Source organism: Cuculus canorus, chromosome 4 (genome assembly GCF_017976375.1).
Source record: "Cuculus canorus isolate bCucCan1 chromosome 4, bCucCan1.pri, whole genome shotgun sequence".
Classification (NCBI taxonomy): Eukaryota; Metazoa; Chordata; class Aves; order Cuculiformes; family Cuculidae; genus Cuculus; species Cuculus canorus.
Genome location: NC_071404.1, coordinates 77,228,540 through 77,247,112, shown reverse-complemented (window position 1 = coordinate 77,247,112; position 18,573 = coordinate 77,228,540). Strand labels below are relative to the sequence as shown.

The following is an 18,573-nucleotide window of genomic DNA, read 5'->3' as shown; positions in this document are numbered from 1 at the left end:
GGCTGGCCCCCGAGGGGGCGTGGCCTCTGAAGGAAGAACCAATGGGAGAAGAGCTCCTCCCCAGGGGGCCAATAGGAACGGGGTTGCCCGAGTGGGCGGGGAAATCCACTTAGAGCAATGGGAGCCTAGCTGGCCCCGAGGGGGCGGGGCCTCGTGTGGAAGAGCCAATGGGAGACCCGCTCCCTCCATGAGGGCGGGGCGATCCAGGGCGCGGGGCCAATGGAACGCGGGTCCCCCGAGGGGGCGCGGCCAGCGGGAGGAGCGGCATCCCCGGGGGCGAGGCCCCGCCTCGGCCCCCGCGCCGCGGCCATGAAGCTGCCGGTGCCCGCTCCCCGCCCGCCGCCGCGCTCTTTGTTCCGTAAGGGCAGCGGCCGCGCTGCCTCGCCGCCCTGCTCCCTGCCTCTCGCGCGGGCTTCCATGGCGGGGGCGGTGTGAACCCGCCCGAAGAGAGGGAGGAGGAAGAGGAGGAGCCGCCGCCGCCCAGGATGCGATGGGGAACTGCTGGTCGCAGTGGTGCGGCGCGCTGCTCCGCAGGGAGGGCGGCCGGCTCCAGCGAGGCGGGGGGTAAGCGGGTCCCGCGCTGCCCTCTGCCCTTCCCGGCGTCTGCCCCGCCTTTCCCGCTCTTTCTCCTCACAGCGCCCGGGGTCGGGATGTGGCGGGGTGGGAGGGACGGGAGTGGGCCGGGGGGGTGCCGTGAGGGCTCCTGTGGGGGTGAGGGGGCAGCCACGGCCTCGGGCAGGGGCTCAGCCCTTCCTGAAGAAAGTCTCTCTCTTCATGAGACGTCAGTGTGTTCCGTGTGCCGTGGAATGGTTTGGGTGGGAAGGGACCTTAAAGCTCATCCAGTTCCACCCCTCGCCGTGGGCAGGGACACCTCCCGCTGGATCGAGGGGCTTAGGTCAGTGGGCTGTGGGATGGCAGAGAAAGCTCGCACCTTTCCGCCTCGGCTGGATCCAGGAGAGGAGAGAGAAGGAAGGAAAAGGCCTTCTCAGCGTCTGCCGTGGCAGCTGGAGCTGATGAAATCCCGTGGAAGGGTTGCTCGGCGTTGAGCTGGTTACAGGGTTGATGGTAATGCAGTCCCAGGGATGATAGAATCATGGGATGGTTTGCTCTGGAAGGGACCTTAAAGCTGGTCCAGTTTCAACCGCCTTGCCTGTGGGCTGGGACACCTCCCACTGGAGGCTTAGGTCAAGGGGCTGTGGGATAGCACAGGATTATTAGAATTCCCATTCTCTTAAATGGTGGGGAATTAATGAACAGTATTTTAATGAGCACGCCCTCAAAGGAGGTTGTTTGCCACAATGGCTTAGCTGCTCATCTCTGAATGTTTTGCTTTGTTAGTCCAACATCAGGCTGTCCTTACCAGGGAAATAAATCACTTTGCTGCTGTGATGCTAAACTTTTACGTAAGTTCCTTCAGGTGTGGTGTAGCCATTAGTGAAAGCCTTAGGAAAATGAAATGATAGCACAGATGGTAGTCATTTCTAGCGGGGTGGGGGGGGGCTGGCTCATTCCAGCTGGATCATCAGTGCTACCTCTTGCAGATAGCTGGCACGTGTCTCCCATCATCTTTGTGTTGTGAGTGGTCACTTAATGTGCTCAACTAAGTGAACCTGTGTGTTTTCCTTCCACTGTGTGCTCGTAGGGGCAGGGAATTATATTAAAAACACAACTGTGAATGTTGCTTGTTAATTTTATAGGTTTGCAAATTAAATTGCTACCGAACCCTGCAGATTTGGCTGCTTCTGAAACAGCATAATGAATGGGAGACCTTATTGCTCTCTACAACTACTTGAAAGGAGGTTGTGGAGAGGAGGAAGCTGGGCTCTTCTCCCAAGTGACTGAGGATAGGACAAGGGGGAATGGCCTGAAGCTCTGCCAGGGGAGGGTCAGGCTGGATATCAGAATAAAATTCTTCACGGAAAGTGTCATTGGGCACTGGCAGAGGCTGCCCAGGGAGGTGGTCGAGTCGCCTTCCCTGGAGGTGTTTAAGGAAAGTGCTTAGGGACATGGTTTCAGGGAGTGATAGGAACGGTTGGACTCGATGATCCAGTGGGTCCTTTCCAGCCTGGTGATTCTATGATTCTATATAGCTTATCAAGTTATTTGTGATTATTTAATCACCAGTTCCTCCGCCCCCAAGCCAAACTAATGCTTTGTTATTCTTACAGCTGAATCTTGGAGTCTCTGAAAAATAAGCGTTGAATTAAATAATTAAATAATTAAATAAATATACAATTTTTTAACAAGTGTTCCAATATCCAGCAAGATTATAAGTTGCCTTTGCTTGGAACTGTGCTTAAAATCTTGTCTGTTTGTGTATTATTTGTTTCCTTTGCTTGGAACTGTGCTTAAAATCTTGTCTGCTTATATATTAATTGTTGCCGTGATTTTAGAGCTTGTGTTGAGCATGTGTAGAGTGAAATTAAACACCAAAACCTTTAGTGTAGTATAATTTAATCTTCCTGTAAAAATATGAACTTTCAGTTGGTAATTTATTATTAGTCATTATTTGTATTTTGGGAGTGTCCTTAGGTTTCAGTTGAAATGTTTTGCTTGAAGTCATGCAAGCAGCAGCTGTAATGAGATCATAGCTAACTTGTCACTGTATTCGATCATCAGCATTTTCTCGACTGCTAAAGGAGAGCTTGAAAGAAGGTGGAAATAAAAAAAACAGAAGAATAAATATAATTTGTCTCTAAGTTATTTGGTTAGTTTGGGAGGGGTTACGTAGCAAAATTGAAACAACCCTTTCTGTCACTAGTGTGGAAGAATTAATTTTAATTCACGTCCTGATTTTAATCGATGAAATATTCATTTTTAGTGGGTTTTTTTTTTTTTTTAATAGAAGATAACATGACTTTGCAGGAGAAGAGAATAAAGCGTATGTATGTGGGGAGTGCTGAAAAACGAGTCTCTAATAGCTTTATCTCTTTGATCTGACAGTCTCTGTAGGTCCTATAGCCTGTTAGTGGAACTGTTTTCTGCAGGCCCTGTCAAACCTAAATGTTTCTCAAGTTCTAGAAAATAATCATAGGATGATTTGGGTTGGAAAAGATGTTTAAGATCGAGTCCAACCCTTAGCCCACCACTCCACCACCAAACCACATCTCTAAGCACCATCATAGAATCACAGAATCATTAAGGTTGGCAATGGCCTGTCAGCTCATCCAGTCCAACCATCAGCCCAGTCCCACCGTGCCTGCTAAACCATGTCCCCAAGTGCCACATCTGCATGCTTTTTGAACCCCTCCAGGGCTGGTGAATCAACCACTGATGAAACCATAGAGCTTAAAGGAGAACACTAAGAGCTGTAAGCATTTTACTAGGTTGCTATTTCATTTGAGTTGAAGTTGTCATGTTTGGGAGTGCATTTGGGTCCTCTGTTTCTGTCCCTAATGACCGCAATCTTCCGTTGTTGCTCCAGGATGGAAAGTCTTGAACTCTGGCCCAGCGTTAGGTCTTCTGTCATTGAGTCCCGGTTCAGCAGGCAGCAGCTCTTCCTCAGAGTGTCATTGCTGTTGGGCTGTTTGTAATTGCATTTACTCTGCTGGCACTGCGTTGTCTTAGGATAAGTCTCCCTGGCAACTCGTTGCACTAACTGGCTTCCAAACTAAAATGGGATGGAGATGAAACGTGATATGATTAAAATAATTCGGGCTGTGGCTGGTGTGTGGAGTGTTTGGTGTAGTAGAAGTAGGTGTTGGTAGTGAGTACAGAATGGTGTTTTGCACAGAGAGCAATGCTTCATTCCTGATAACGGTCGTCTCTTGCAACTGGAAACTCGGGAGCTCAAAACAGTTCGATGAAATGGATGTTGTACTGCGGCACCCGTGTATATTTGAGTGTCCTTTTGGGTGACAGCCAAACCTCTTCTGCTTGGTAAAAATGTGTTCAGGTAACTTGATGCTGTGTTGTTTTATAGAGGAGAGTGTTAAAATCGTTAAAGAATCCTAGAGGAGACTAATTCCTTGGATAAAATTAGACTCTGAATAATTTTGTGTAGTTGAAAAGTATTGTCTTGACCTTTGTAGGCATTTTTCAACCCTGTAGCTATGCCAAGCAGCCAAAATAATGTGTATTGTCTAGCACTGATGTTGTCAGAAGCGCTGTGCTAGCGAGGAGTTAAGTGTCATGATGAGCAACAGTGTTTTCAGAAATTGCCCAGAGTTATATTTTTCGGGAAAAATCTGTTAAGGTATTGCAGAACAAACTAAATGTCTGTAAATGTCAAGTCCAGCATCCTGATGAGTGCTTTCACCTCACCCGAGGGTGTTTGACTGTTCTTCAGTTCTGTAGAAGACATTTGAGTGCTTTTGCCTCTTTCCTCTCTGGTAGGGAGCAGAGCAGAGGCTAACAAGTAAATGAGTTTCATGTATGAAGGTTGTATGTTTATTTTATATACTTATTTAAGAATCTATTTTAAATTATCAGGGTCTGTTGTGAATTGAAGACTTCTGTAGTGTAACTGTAGACTTATTTTTCCAGATCCAAGTATTTTAGAACGTGTTCAACAGGAGAACACTTCACTATAGAGGTGAGTGCTTACGTTTCTAGTGATTTTTTTTTTTAAATACAAAATGGGAAAAGATGGATTCCAGCAATGCCTTTTAACAGTTCTTGCAGTTTATGGATGTTGAAATATCCTAGGTTATTCCAAACTAAATTGACGGTGCAAGGGTGGCAAGATAGTGATTCTTGTACAACTTCAGAACATTAATACATCATTTTGCTTTAATGTACCATTTGGAAAGCCAAGAAATAAAGTATCTGTTGTGATCTGATGCTTGGCATCAGAGCATTCTTAAGCTGCCCATTGCATCTTTCATCGCTGCTGTGTTGGCAGTGATTTTTCTTTTCTGCTTGTACCAGTGCGGGATATTTGAGTTTAGGTGGCAGTCATGAATCTGATTCTGTGAGAAGCTGGAGTCTGATAAGGTTACTTTATGGTTTGTTGTATTTGTAGTCTGCTGTGTTCACTACAGAGGTGCTGTCTCGGCCACTGAACATCATCCCTCTTTGCCAAGGGTAGTATAAGGTTAATTTGCGTAAGATAAGATTCTCGGAGTAACTTGGTTTACTTTCTCTGAGGTCTGAAAGCCCCAGGCCTTTCTGATTTCCTAACATTAGTAACTGTAATCGTGGCTTTGGCTTTCGAGAAAGGGGACAGACGTACATGGTAGGGGAAATCTGTTTTTATCGTAGAGGTTCCAGCTGTATCTTCCACAGTTTTAAATCCAGTGGGTGCTTTGGTGTACATCAGAGCCATCCCACTTCTTCCACTGCTTGTATTGTAATCCTTCAGATACACAGAATTGTTGGCAATCTTATAAGCTAATGAGATTTCCTTTTTATCAGGGCCCTCACGTAAGTTGTAGTGAAATATCTGAATGTTGTTTCATTTTGACGCTTCTCCTTTTAGGACAATGTGATGCATAGGAAAAGAAAGATTGGTCAGAAGATAGGCTCCACTCTGAAAGTGGGAGCTTTCATAAGTGGTATTACAGTCCCACTGTTATCGCTGCACTAGCGTTTTTACAAGACAGATTAAGCATGTAATCGTGTTGATTGTATGTGTTTAATGACTTGTTATATTGAACTATAAAGATGATTTCCTTCTTTTTCTCTGCAGTTTGAGAACCTGGTGGAAAGTGATGAGGTAGGTACCAGGATTGTCATGTGAAACCTGCTAATACAACGCTTAAAAATCGTTCCAGGATCTATTGTAGAGTTAAGTTGCAGGGGCTTTTTTTTCTTACTTGGAGTTTTGCTTGCTCTAGGAATGAATATTGCACGCTTTGGGAGAGATGAAGACCTAAGAGAAAAGAAAACAAAGTGGGGAGAGTATGAGAAATAACCTTTTCAGGAAGAGAGCACTGTGGACATTAGAAGGGCAGAAAAAAAGAAAAAAAAAAGTGTGGAGAAAAGGGAGGGAAGGAAGACTTGAAGGAGAATTTGCCTCTGGTATAACTCCTGTGTAAGACTTGGCAAATGTTCTCTATCTGAGTAGACAAATGGACCTGGGTTGCCTTGAAAAGGAAAGCTTTGGGGATGCTCTGTCTTTGGAAGTATGGGAATGGTGGGTCTTTAGAGTTATGGGTAAACTTGCTGAAGAGTGCTTCAGAAAAATTTAAGTTGGCCTTAAAACTTCGCTTTTATAAACTTAATACAGCTTGATAACGAGTGAGACACATGTCCGTTTTTCAATACCCTGTCTTCTATTTAGAAGCATAAGGACTAACAGTTTTGTTTCTGAAACACACCATGGGAATGTTTGTTTTCACTTGGAAGTGCTTATTTGCTTTACATACACTTGTTTTACTTAGCCACTTCCGTTGATTGCAGAACAAGATTATTTTTTTTATATTCCACATTAAAATGGAGGATTTTCCCCCCCGTAATTGTAAAACTGGTATGAGAGGAACTGTGGTTTTGTATTTTCCCCATCTTAGTACTGATTGATTCTTAACAACTCATACTTCTTTTCTGTAACAGGGGGAAAGCCCAAGCAGCAGCCACAGGTAAGACTTTGAGATTTGGGACCTCTCCATCCCTCTGCTCTCCCACCCCAACTATTAAGTTTTTCAGAGTTCTTGTCAAAACCCTTTCTGTACTTTTGCTTGTCAGATGCATGGAAAGAATACGTGTCAAACTAACCTCAATGCTTAACCACATCAGAACAATTTAGATGCTAATACACCATGCAAAAACTATGCAAGACAGTTAAAACAGTGGGTTGCAAAGAGGAACTTTATTCTTGTTCCCAGCGTCTGTGGTTAAAGCTACACGGATGTTAGTGCTGCAACTACAGAGGATGTTTCATGAGCATGTTAATATTTTTATAAGTGGGAGAAACTTAGATCTGCAAATATATGAAGGCATCAAACTATGGTTTGGTTGTTTAATTCTAGGCATTTTGTAATATTGAAGTTTCTGAGAATCATAGAATGTTTTAGGTGGGAAGGGACCTCAAAGCCCATCCAGTCCCACCCCCTGCCACAGGGCAGGGACACCTCCCACTGCGTCAGGGGCTCCAAGCTCCATCGAGCCTGGCCTGGAACACCTCCACTTTTGGGGCATCCACGGCTGCTCTGGGCAACCTGGGCCAGGGCCTCCCCACCCTCACAGGGAAAGATTTCTTCCTGAGATCTTATCACGATCTCCCGGCTTTCAGCTTTCAGGTTTGATTGTTCCAAAAAATGTTGTTCCTGTCAATGGTCCTAAAGAAGCAATGTAGCAAACCTTGTGATGGTTCTACTGCTTTTGTGATCTTTTTCTAGCTATATAATAATAGTCATAAAGTACACAGTGGATGAAAGGGGAACAATTTACAGTTGGGGGGCTAAATTGAAAAGTGAGAGAAAAAGTGAGATTTACACCCCAGTGATATTAACCATTCTATCCCAGTACTTCTGTGAACATAGTAGGAATATGCTTTCTAGAAGGAGTGAGGACTGAGCCATCTCTGGGTTAAACTGGAACTTTGGAACTCTGCTCTCAGGAGGAGTCGGCTAAAAGCACAGCTTGTTAATTTTGCATTAAAGGACCAGTCGAGAGAGGCTATATGGGTATGTTTAAATGCAACTTAGGCTTGTCACATGTAAATAATGGATGGAGTCTTTGTGTTTCTTCCATCCTTCTAGACCTCTGACCGAGGAAGAAATTGCGGATCTGAAAGAGAGACATTATGACTCCATTGCTGAAAAGCAGAGAGTTGTTGATCTGAAGCTTCAGTCAGAGGTAAGATGTTATGATGAACAGTAAAGTATGGGTAGTTTCTCTTCTGAAATAGTTAAGATCAGCCACAAACGCAAGGAGATTGCATTCGTGTGAACAAAAGAGTTGGGGTTTGTTCATGGGTTGGTTTTTTTAGTCCACAACTAAGTAGTAGAGAGTGCTGCTTTTTAACAGCCTCTTAGCTGAAGCCTTGAATGAATGTGCTGCATGTCTGAGAGCTGCTTAATTTGAACTAGTTTTTCCAGAAGTCAAAATGGGGAGTACACTTGATTCAACTTTTGTGCTCATTTTTTTTCCAGAGATGGAAAAAAACCCATAATTTGTTGTTTTGTTTTAGCGTGTTGCAGCAATTAATGGAAAATGATGTGGTGTACAATGTAGAATTGAGCATGATTTTTAATGAAGTACCAAGGGAATATGCGACTGAAAAGATTTAAGTCTTTCACTGTGCAGTTCATAATAAAATGCAATGTGCATTTACAGCAATTCTCTAGTAATTATGTTTATTCCATAGGGTAATGTTTAGTTATCTACATTTGGTGGGATGGTTGGTGGGGGGAAGCTGTAGATTCAATTAATGAAGAAAAAATGTTTTATTGATTAGTCAATTTTATTTTATTTTTATTTTTTTAGTAGCTCTTCTTTTATTTTATTGAACTTATGGCTTTATTCATAGGAAGTTAGATAGGTTCTGCTTTTGTTAACCATTACTATTTTGTTCATATACAGTTAGCCTTACAAGAGGAGAAGTTAAGAATAGAAGAGGAGGCTTTATATGCTGCACAACGTGAAGCAGCCAGGGCAGCAAAGCAGAAAAAGCTCTTGGAGGTGAGGGGGAAAAAAGACCCCAATATGTATCAGAGCTTCTGTTTTATGTATGCAGCCTTTCCTAATACCCTTTACATCTCAGGAAACGTCATGAGGAAATTGCTTTGGCTTGTAAATTCCAGTAGAGGAAGAAATACGTAATGTGAAAGCACAGTCGAAAATTATGATGATTATTTGAAACAGCTTATGTTGCTGAATATAGATTTTGAATGAGAGATTTATGATTTTAATCTATAATTAGTTTAACAGATTTCTTACCTTATATGAGTTACTGATCTTTGATGAAAAGTGATTGGTGATGGTTTCCCAGTGAAAAACAATGGATTTAAGCATGTATTGTGACACCATTTAGACTTGTAAAATGTACTTTGTATATTTGTTTACTTAATTATTTGTTATCTATGTGGTTTGTGTTAACATGAAGATGTGTTTCTAAGTCACCAAATTTACTGTTGACTTTGCTCTGAGAGGGAGGTTGTATTCGGTGACCTCCTGAAGTTCCTTCCAGCCCAGGTTGTTCTGTTATTTTGTGATTTGTATGTGTAGTAGCCACAGTCCAGTAAGGACCTAATCTTTATTTAATATATCTGTGCCCACTTTCAGATGTCTGTTGTCCCTGCTTTTGGAGCTTGGCCATGCAAAACAAAAGCCACGTTATCTTTTCCTGCTTTTTCAAAACCAGATGCTGTTCTGTGTCCTGACAGCATTTATTATTGATGGTTTTGGTGTTCTTAGAAAAACTTCAGGTTGCCGGAAATACCTAGGTTAGGAAAAACCTTTCCCCTTTTTGCTCTCTGTTCATCTATGATGTGTGTGGCTGTGGCAGTAGTGCGTTCAAGAAAACAGCCCACCAGACAGGTGATGTATTCAGTTAGAAGTAAATTTTTAACAGTTCAGATTTAGACTAATTGAAAAAGTCTGAGCTCTGCAGTGGGTGTATAGGACATCTTCAACCCTGGGGTATTGCCTGTCTTCAGAAGAGATGAATGGAAAATTGTTAATCCCAGGCTGATGGTGATGATGGAGTTTTCATCCAATATTTATGATGCTAAGTATAGGTCTCATTTCACATTTCTCTTTCCATCCTCTTGTCATCTGGTTTGGGAGGGCTAATTCTTTCTGACCTTTTTTGCCTGCTTTTTTTCCTTATAATTTTTGGTCTATATGAATTGATCAACAGTGGATTTATTTTTTTTTTAAATGGCTTCAACTGTTTTTTTGTAGAAGTTCTGTGCGAGAGGTGCTATTTTTCTTGTCTTTCAGTATTTTTAAAGTGCACTTCTTAGTCAGGACCTAAGTGCACTATAGAGATTTTAATTTCCTCCTCTCGTAAAATTAGCACCACTTATCTCATTTATGAGTAACACGTCCCAAAGCTCATGAGGATTTCTAAGGAAGCATTTTTGCATCGTTTAACCTTTCTAAATAAATCAGAAGACGTTTTTGAGTATAGAACTGATTTCTCTTGTTTGTTGGCCCAAGTTTTCTACGTAAGGAAATGGCTTTTCCATTGGAAGTATGGCATCTTTTAAAACCAATTTGGCTTGCAGATGTTATCCTACTAAATATCAGGGTTTGTAACAGTGGGAGATCTTAATATAGGTGTATCCTGGAGTTTGCAGTGCTGGATATTTGCGTGTGACCTGGCAAAATAGGTAGATAATTTAAATTGGATATTATGTAGGTATGTGAATCTTGAAAGAAAATTGTTGCATTTGTCAGTAATTGATTTTTACAGCCTTGTTCACTATTTTAGTGCCAAGTTCTTGTCTCTGTCTCCCTGTGTAACTAAGTCTTCTCACCTATAACCGCCTTTAGGTGATATTTCTACTTCTTCTACACTTCCCATTTCCTTACTGGTTTTAATCTGCTTATTCTGATACTTAAATACCCAAGGCAGAAAGCGTGCCAAGACTGAGAATAGATTTTTCAGAAAATACAATAGCTTGATACATCAAGCTATAAAATATAAAACTTGCTCATTTATTTTTTATCTCTATCTTTGTCATAATCAGTGAACAATTACTGCTTCGTAACTGATTTACCTTTAATCACGTGCTTGTTGTGCCTAGTTTTTTCTGCTCTCATTTTTCGAGGCAGGGCAAAGCATCTTGTAACAACCTAAGTTTTTTAAACCCTCAAACTTAACCAGAACCCTAATTCTGTGACATTTCTTGTTCCTCTTGTAACTGCAAAACAAATGCATTTATGGCTTGGGTCTTGCGTTTTTCATTCTGATTTTGCTAGTGATACCATGAAAGCTTTCTGCCTTCAAAGCATAGAGGTATGAATGCTCCTGGCCCAGCAAAACAACGAAGTTTTATTACTATAAATGGAGCACTCTTAGTGTTGATGCAGAGAACCAGAGGAGACGGCGGTGTTGCTTTGTACAGGGATAGAAGGACCTGTTGGAAATCTTTCTTTTTAGGTGGTAGGCTGACTGGTTTTGCCAAACAAATCAAACGTAATCCAGGTGTTAGCTGTGGCTTCAGAAGAGAAGAGGGCAGATGCAATCATGAATGAGGTGGTGTTCCTATGTTTCTAGACAAATAGATGCTTTTTTGGTGCATGAAATAGGTTAAAATATTAAGAGCTCTATTCACAAAACCGCCTTCTTTAAAATGGAGAGATTTCTGAGACTAAAACAAATACCACTTACATGTAATGGTCTGTTCAGTATCATAAAATATGATCTTCATTTGAATGAAAGTCATTCTTATCCCGAGTTGAACTGCTCCAAAGACCAGGACAATGCTCCTGATGTAGCTGAGAGACTCCTTAGCGTTGAGTGTATTGCTTTAAGTGATTGCATTCAGCTTTTTCAACGATTTACTTCTTTCAATAGCAACGTAGACAGCAAAGGATAACGCAGAGGGCGCACGCTGTTAATAACGGAGAATATCAGAGGTAAGATATACAATGTTTTTAATGATAATTGGGAATCATGACCGGTTTTACTCCTGTTTAAAAAAAACCCAAAAAACCAAAAAAACCCTTGTTCTTCAAATGCTACACTCATAGCGTTTCTAAATCAGAGTTGTGTTTCTTTATTGCAGTTTTCTTCACACCGAAGAGTTACCAAATGCAAATTGGTTAACACTGACCTGCAAAATTAGAGTAGATTGCATTCATTCTGATTTTCACGGTCGTCACTAGACTGATGGATACACAATTGAACCTGCCCCCAGCTAGTTACATAAACGCACACAGACAAAAAAATCTAGTGTTTTATATTATAAAAGGTGTTTATATGTAAAATCTTGGCTAATATAAAACTACTTTTATATTCAGAACCCTGTTGGAAATACCCAGTAAAAATACACACTAATCAAATGGGGCAGAGAATGGTCTTTATAGTCTGCCAGTTTCTTCATTAGTATTATTAATTTAATACTTTTCCCTCCCACCTTATGTTCAGTGTTGGGGAGGGGGGGAATATCGCAAAAAAAATCCCAATGAAATTTGGTGTGGAATGGTATTTGAGTTCAGAAAAACCTCCAAAATCAAACACCTGCCTTTGAATAGAAAAGAAAGGCGAGAGGAGGGATTTTGAAAATTAAAGAGATGTTATCTAAAGTGACAGAGGGTGAGAGGGGAAGAGTTGTTTTGTGGCAAGTTAATTCATTTTTAACTGAAAACACTACTGAAAACTGAGCAGAAGATCAGACTGGGGGAGGGTGTGATGAGTGGGAATGGACAGGTATTTTGTAGATAGTTTTATAAAGATTTTACTGAAAAGGGATGTGTGCTTTGTAGCATAGAACTGGGAGACGTGGGCATTAATGTATCTTTTATGGCACCCCTCAAGGTTTGTCAAGCTAAAACCAATATGCGTGTTGTTCTTGCAGCTCTGTGGCAGAGGAAGATCTTGATTCTTTCTTAAGAAATACAAAATTCCAGTATGAAGCTTTTCGAAGTAGTAGTAAGTCTTCCTGTACTTATGCACGTCTCTAAATGTTAAGTGACTCTGAGAAGCACAGAGTACTTTCTTCTCCTAGATGAACATAATTTATTTATATTTTTATATACACCCCCCATATAAAATGTCCTCTTGTAGTATCTTAGTGATGTTCACTATTAAAACATTACTATATATTCTTTGAAGTGATGGGTGAAGTGCTTCTTAAGTTTTCCTGAGGTTCAAAGGACACAAAGCTCAATAAAAACTTTCTTTCAAAGTTTAGCTTTTCATATTGAACTTCAAATTCAAGCATGTTTACCAATTTAAAATACATTTTTTTAATCTAGGACTTTCATCTGATGCTACAGTGCTGACACCCAACACAGAGAGCAGTTGTGACTTAATGACCAAAACCAAATCAACGAGTGGAAATGACGACAGCACTTCATTAGATTTAGAGTGGGAAGATGAAGAAGGTATTTATTTTCCCATTCAGTTTCCTTCTGAGCTTACAAACTATGTTGATTTTAAATTTGTCATTTTCAAAAGGGATTTACTTAATTCTGATGGGATTTCAGTCAAGCATGTGCTGATTGAACTGTAAATTATTTTTACGTACAGAATTGCTTATTTTGATCATGTGGTTATCTATATAATAAATGAGTTCGTTTCTTTGGATCCTTCAGTAAATTCGTGCAATGTTGTGGGGTTGACTTGCAAACTCACCACAAAACTGATGGTACAGAAATGCTGCCCCCTTGTGAGCCAGTATGCAAAATTATTTGGTTAGTTTGACGTTGAGGTTCTTGTATTAACATTCTTCTTGGGAAATTTAATTTTGTGTATGGATTTAACAACCTGTGATGTTTGCTAGCCGTTGTGGTCTTGACAGTACAACGTTTTCATGGCCATGAAGGGCGGGATGTGCTCATTTTGAAGGAAGTACTAGTCAATATTGCAGGGACTTAGAGCACATTCTTGGTAGATCTGGCCCAACTTAGCTGTTATTAAAACCACCTCCCTGGAGGGGCTGACTGCTCGCTTGGGATAAGAGGGTTTAGTTTCTTTGTGTGCTGTGGAAAATCTGCCGTGGAAACCGAGTAGCTCCAAAACAAAGTATGTGGGTTTAGTGACCTGAGGTACTGATTTATGGTCTAATCGCATACATTTTTGCTGTCAGGAGACAAAGTTGTACAGGGGTTGAACACGAAGTGGACAAGTACCAATGTTTCAAAAGGGTATTAGCCTTTACAAAGCCAGCAATCGAGAATATGAACAGAAGAGGATGTTGTTTGACTAAAAAGCTGCTAAATGAGGAGGTTCTCGACAGGGAATGCCTAGATGCTGAACTAGGTGTGATTATGTACTGCTTGCTAGCGGTGGTGTGTAATCATTGTGTAATGGTAGTAATGAAATGGGATTGTGGATTGCAGCTCTTCAATCCTTTTCTCCTGTAGCTCCACCCCCAGCCCCAAGAGTTGTGTGTTTCGTTTGCACTGTGTAACTAATCATCATGGATTAGTTAGCTAGTTGCTCCACATTTAAAGGAGGAATTTATTTAGGAATGTATGAGGAATCTAATGAATTTAAGTATCTTAAATCTTCCCCTTTTTCATTTCCAGTGGTGTGGGAGCATTTTGATACACCACAAGGAAGTCTATAATTACTGACAACATAAATGGCATCTCTGATGTCTTTTCAGTTTACTGACCAATGTTTTGCCTTATTTTGTGTGAAATTAAATATACCTTTTCAGACAAACCGAAGACCTTTCCTATACAAACGCACCAGATTTTAGCTGCTGTGTTTCATTTGTTAGTCTGTAAGTTACAGGAGCACCGCAGGATTGCCCAGACATTTGGCTTTTCTGGAAATGGCATAGTACCAAAAATCTTGTAATATTTACATGCCTGTAATGGCTGGCTGTGTGTTTAGGAGAAATAAACACTTAGAGTGAGTTGTTTCACTGTGTTATCTCTCTGAGAACTCTGTAAAACAACATCTCTGGCTGTTGTGTTCATTTGGGCCAAAACTGACAGCAAACGATGGATTTAACGGGAACATCACCTCCAGAAGAAAATACGGTGATGCTCAGGAGTGAAATTACCAGAGTCTGGATCTCTAAAGGATTCTTCTTTTTTCTTCTAATGTTCTAACTCAAACATAAAGGTGCTTCCCTCAACATTGTGTCTTTCTCATAAACTTGTTTTAAATCACAGGCATGAACAGGATGATTCCAATGAGAGAACGCTCCAGAACAGAGGAAGATATACTCCGGGCAGCACTGAAATTCAATAGCAAGAAGACGGGCAGCAATCCAGCTTCAGCTTCTGATGATTCCAACGGATTGGAGTGGGAGAATGACTTTGTTAGTGCTGAAATGGATGATAATGGCAATTCAGAATATGCTGGATTTGTAAATCCCGTATTAGATGTGTCCACTTCGGATGTAAGGATGTCTGATTCGGATCATCAGGACAGATAGTGGAACTGCTTGGCCCTGGTTCATGACCAAACGTTGAGAAGTGAAATAGAATGTACGAAACCGATTTGCTCTTTTCTAACATGGTTTCCTTTTTTCTTATAATTGATCAGCAAGGAACGGGAATGACTTGCTCTCTGGATTAATTCAGAGTTAAGTGCAATTTTATCATCTACCTTCTAAACTTTTATGAAAACTGAGATGATTCTATTCTGTATATTTCTGGATATCTGGATTTAATATAAAATTATCTGCACTAATTTAAGCTTCATAGCTTGACATATGTATTTTAATGAGCCTTTTTTTCTGGATGATGTTTCTACTGATTTTGTTTTTAAAATTCATCATCCGCCTAACATTTATCTCAGAAATGGTCTTAAATAATTTATCTGATACTTGAATATAGAAAAATAATTTTAAAACACTTTTATTTCCAGTATGTGCTTTTTGACTTGCTCTTTAGCTTTTAGAGGCTGAGCATAGCCAGCTGCAAAACAAATTGCACACATGGTAAACTGCAGTTTCTCTCTGCCTAGCCTATAGTCTTCCTAGCCTTGTACGGTCCTCTTTCCATGCATTTTATTTTTGTATTACTTTATGCCAAGCAGAGTTAACCTCAATAAACAAAGCATAAATCATCAGGTTTAGTAAAATACTGTCTTGTATAGTATGCCAGTTTAGTAAGCGTGTGCTAGGTAGAAAAACAACTCTAAATGTTCTTTATACGTCAAACTGGAAACTTTAACCAGGATCTAATGGAGAACTGGGAGGACCAAAGTCTTGATTTCTCTGCACCCCTGCACAGACCGATATCTGTTTCTGTGCGATCCTTACAGCTCTTCTGTTGTGGAAAACTTCTAATTCAGCTCGACTGGAACAGCGATTGAAAAGCAACTGAAGGAGGGATGATTGCTCTGCTGCTGGGGTGGGAAGACCAAGAACCTAAAGACTGAATTCCTATTTTAAAAAGGAAAAATAGTTCAAGGTATGAACAGTGTGTTTAAGTGCTCTGGCTTTCCTGTGCCTCTAAATCAGGTGGTTAATACTGCTAATACAGACTGAAATTCAAGGTGTTCAGATACTGCAAATCTGGTGTCAGGTATTGTGTCAATGTAAGTTATACATTTTAAAAGAAGAAAAAGCTTGCTGAAGAGAACATGTAAAATACTTGTAGATTTCAAGCTCTCCCCAAAGCTCCAGTAAAGCCATTCTACTCTGCTGTTATTTTGTGTAGCTGTCTTTCCCTGGAAAGAAAGGGGACGGGGTGTAACCTCACCATTGTGGCGTAAAAGCAACATGCTGTGTTCAGTAGTAAATCTGCATCATCAGAAGAACTGCATTTGTGGGTGAGAGCTGTGTCACTGATTTTGATCACTGGAGCCTATACATGATGTTGGGGTCGCTTGGTGAGAACTTGAACAAAAATACTGCACTCTTGGATTAGATATGTATAAATATTAATGTTAATGAACAGATAAATCTTGTTGATAACATTCCATTTCTTAATTTAAATTGTAGCTGTGTCACTCAAGATATTTTAATCTAATTAGCTACGTTTGCAATGCCTGTAATAAGCTTTAAAAATTTGTACACATCAAATGTATATTTTTGGTTTGGCATAAGCTACTACTGTGTGACTTCTTCTGGACGTTTATTTGTATAATATATTCCTATGGAAACGAAGGCAACTTTCTCAACATGTAAATAATACGGTTTTTTACCTGCTGAATCTGGAACTTACCCTGCAGCGATCACTGCTTTTCCTGAGCAGTGGACATGAAGTTAACTTGTCGTGCTCTTGCTTTGAGGGAGTAAACTAGCTGATAGTCCTGCTCGTGGGATGAACAAGCATGCAGGAAAAAGGAAGCTGGCTCTGGGTGAAGGCTTTTGCTGCGATGGGCATGTTCTGTAGCTGTGGTTAATGGCATTCTGCTTTGCAGAGCTCAGTGTGCCACAGTGAGGACTTAAATGTTGGTCAATATTTGTGGAAATTTGAGAGATTGACAGGTGATATACCCAGGTCCTGTGAAACAAGTCGTCAGTACTGTAAAATGCTGATCTGTACAAACCTGAGTCATTAAAATTTTCAGTCAGTCTTATGTCTAGCAGTGTTTTCTCTGTTGCTGGTTTTGTGGCTGCCAGGTCATATGTAGGGAAAGCCATGTGGGAGGGGGAAGAATTGTTAAAATGTTACCCAAAACTATCTTGCGCCAGCTAACTAAGGATGGTTTTAATAAACAATTAGCTGTGTCTTCTAACTGCTGAATTCCATAGCATCCCTTCTTGAGATCTGTTGCTCTGGAAGAGAAGCTCTAAGAAGTTGCGATAACAGAGGATGTGAGGAACTTGGAGTGTGGAGCCCTCCTTCTTTCAGGAATGAGCAGCTGCACCCTTACACCTCAAAGGTAAGAGAGCACTCCTCGCATTATGCGAAGAACTCCCTGTCCTGTCTGTCTGAGCTTGTTTGCCGTCAGAGCTGACTTCACCTATTGTGCCTGTAGACAGGGAGTACAGTGGTTTTAATAGGAAACTGATTTTTAATTTCAGGGAAGTGTTTTACCAAGTTGTTAATCTACCGGTTATATATGTATTCTGTTTCCTACATATGTACGTTGTTGAATATAAAATCATTTGAGCAGGCTGTTCAGAGTTACTTGGTGAAGCATAAAATTAGTGTTTCAGCATTGTCTTTTAGTATTCCACAATGATGAATACTAGGACAGCTGAGCCAGGAGAAAACATGGAACAAATTATATTCTGATGTGCCTACACCAAAATAATTCTTCAGTCCAACTTACCCTGCTGCTCAAATCAGCACAGTGATAGGATCCTCTGAGGATTAATTTTTTAGTGTGTATTTTGGGGTTGATTCTTACCTGAGGTAAACATAATTGTAGGAATGATGTGTGTTTGGAAATCATTAAAGTGCTGGGGTTTTTTTCCGTTCACAGGGTTCTCTCCTGGTTGCTGCTCCGCTCTAGATCTGTGGGTGTCTGTAGAGCTCTTCTGTGCAGAATGAATACAACATCTACTGGGATGCAGCACTCTCAACTCCACAGACCAAACAGAAGGTTTTTCTCTGGTAAGTACTGTTTGTAAATGCTTCTGTTTATGCATTGCACTTAATCTGAGGCTGGGGTTGTTACTTTTTCTTTAGACAATGGCCGAGAAAGCGTAAGCAGTCCGCATGGTTGGTATCCTACACGACAGGGCCAGGGAACAGAACCCACATAACCATACTGCGTTGCGGCAGTACTAGCGATCTGGTTTTTAAGCCCAAAGCAGCGCTAACCAAGAACTCGCACCTCCTCTGTCATTTAAGAGCTCTAATATGAAGAAAGCTGTTTACTGGGAATGCAAAACTAACACTCCCTCCTCCCTCACACACCAGGCAAACCCATGAACGTTAATTAAGCCTATGCATTTTATGAGAGGCTGATTTCATGTAAAACCTTTTACATGTTAAGAGCTTGTTTCAGATTTCATTTGCATGTCGCTCTCTTTCTCTAGACAGCTTGTGTGCAGGTATCACTCGCTCTGCCTAATTAAAGAGTAGGAAGACTCGGGTCACGAGCGTATAAAAGCCGAGCAGCCGTCAAGTTGTGGAAGTCTCCATCCAGCAGCCCTG

At 41.0% G+C, this 18,573-nt stretch overlaps 1 protein-coding gene across 3 annotated transcripts; it reads left to right on the top strand.

The window, feature by feature from the left end:
- The first annotated feature begins 234 nt into the window (after positions 1–234).
- On the top strand, positions 235–17,365 carry AP1AR (adaptor related protein complex 1 associated regulatory protein). 3 transcript variants are annotated; one of them, XR_008449556.1, is made up of 11 exons: positions 236–564; positions 4,486–4,534; positions 5,630–5,656; positions 6,493–6,518; positions 7,641–7,737; positions 8,464–8,562; positions 11,408–11,469; positions 12,411–12,484; positions 12,811–12,939; positions 14,683–15,930; positions 17,220–17,365. XR_008449556.1 is itself a non-coding variant. In XM_054064552.1 (10 exons), exons 1-10 carry the CDS (start codon positions 491–493, stop codon positions 14,946–14,948), a joined length of 903 nt encoding a protein of 300 aa, XP_053920527.1. In that variant the 5' UTR covers positions 236–490; the 3' UTR covers positions 14,949–17,099. The 3 variants fall into 3 exon arrangements, 2 of the variants coding, with proteins under 2 accessions (XP_053920528.1, XP_053920527.1); XM_054064552.1 differs by lacking the exon at positions 17,220–17,365 and having other exon boundaries at positions 14,683–17,099; XM_054064553.1 differs by lacking the exons at positions 8,464–8,562; positions 17,220–17,365 and having other exon boundaries at positions 235–564; positions 14,683–17,099.
- Positions 17,366–18,573: the final 1,208 nt, after the last annotated feature.

Bases quoted from the DNA above. Each gene is read 5' to 3' on its own strand.
- AP1AR (XM_054064552.1), top strand. From the start codon at position 491: ATGGGGAACTGCTGGTCGCAGTGGTGCGGCGCGCTGCTCCGCAGGGAG. The intron at 565-4,485 runs GTAAGCGGGTCC...TTATTTTTCCAG, and splicing joins CGGCTCCAGCGAGGCGGGGG to ATCCAAGTATTTTAGAACGT. The intron at 7,738-8,463 runs GTAAGATGTTAT...GTTCATATACAG, and splicing joins ATCTGAAGCTTCAGTCAGAG to TTAGCCTTACAAGAGGAGAA.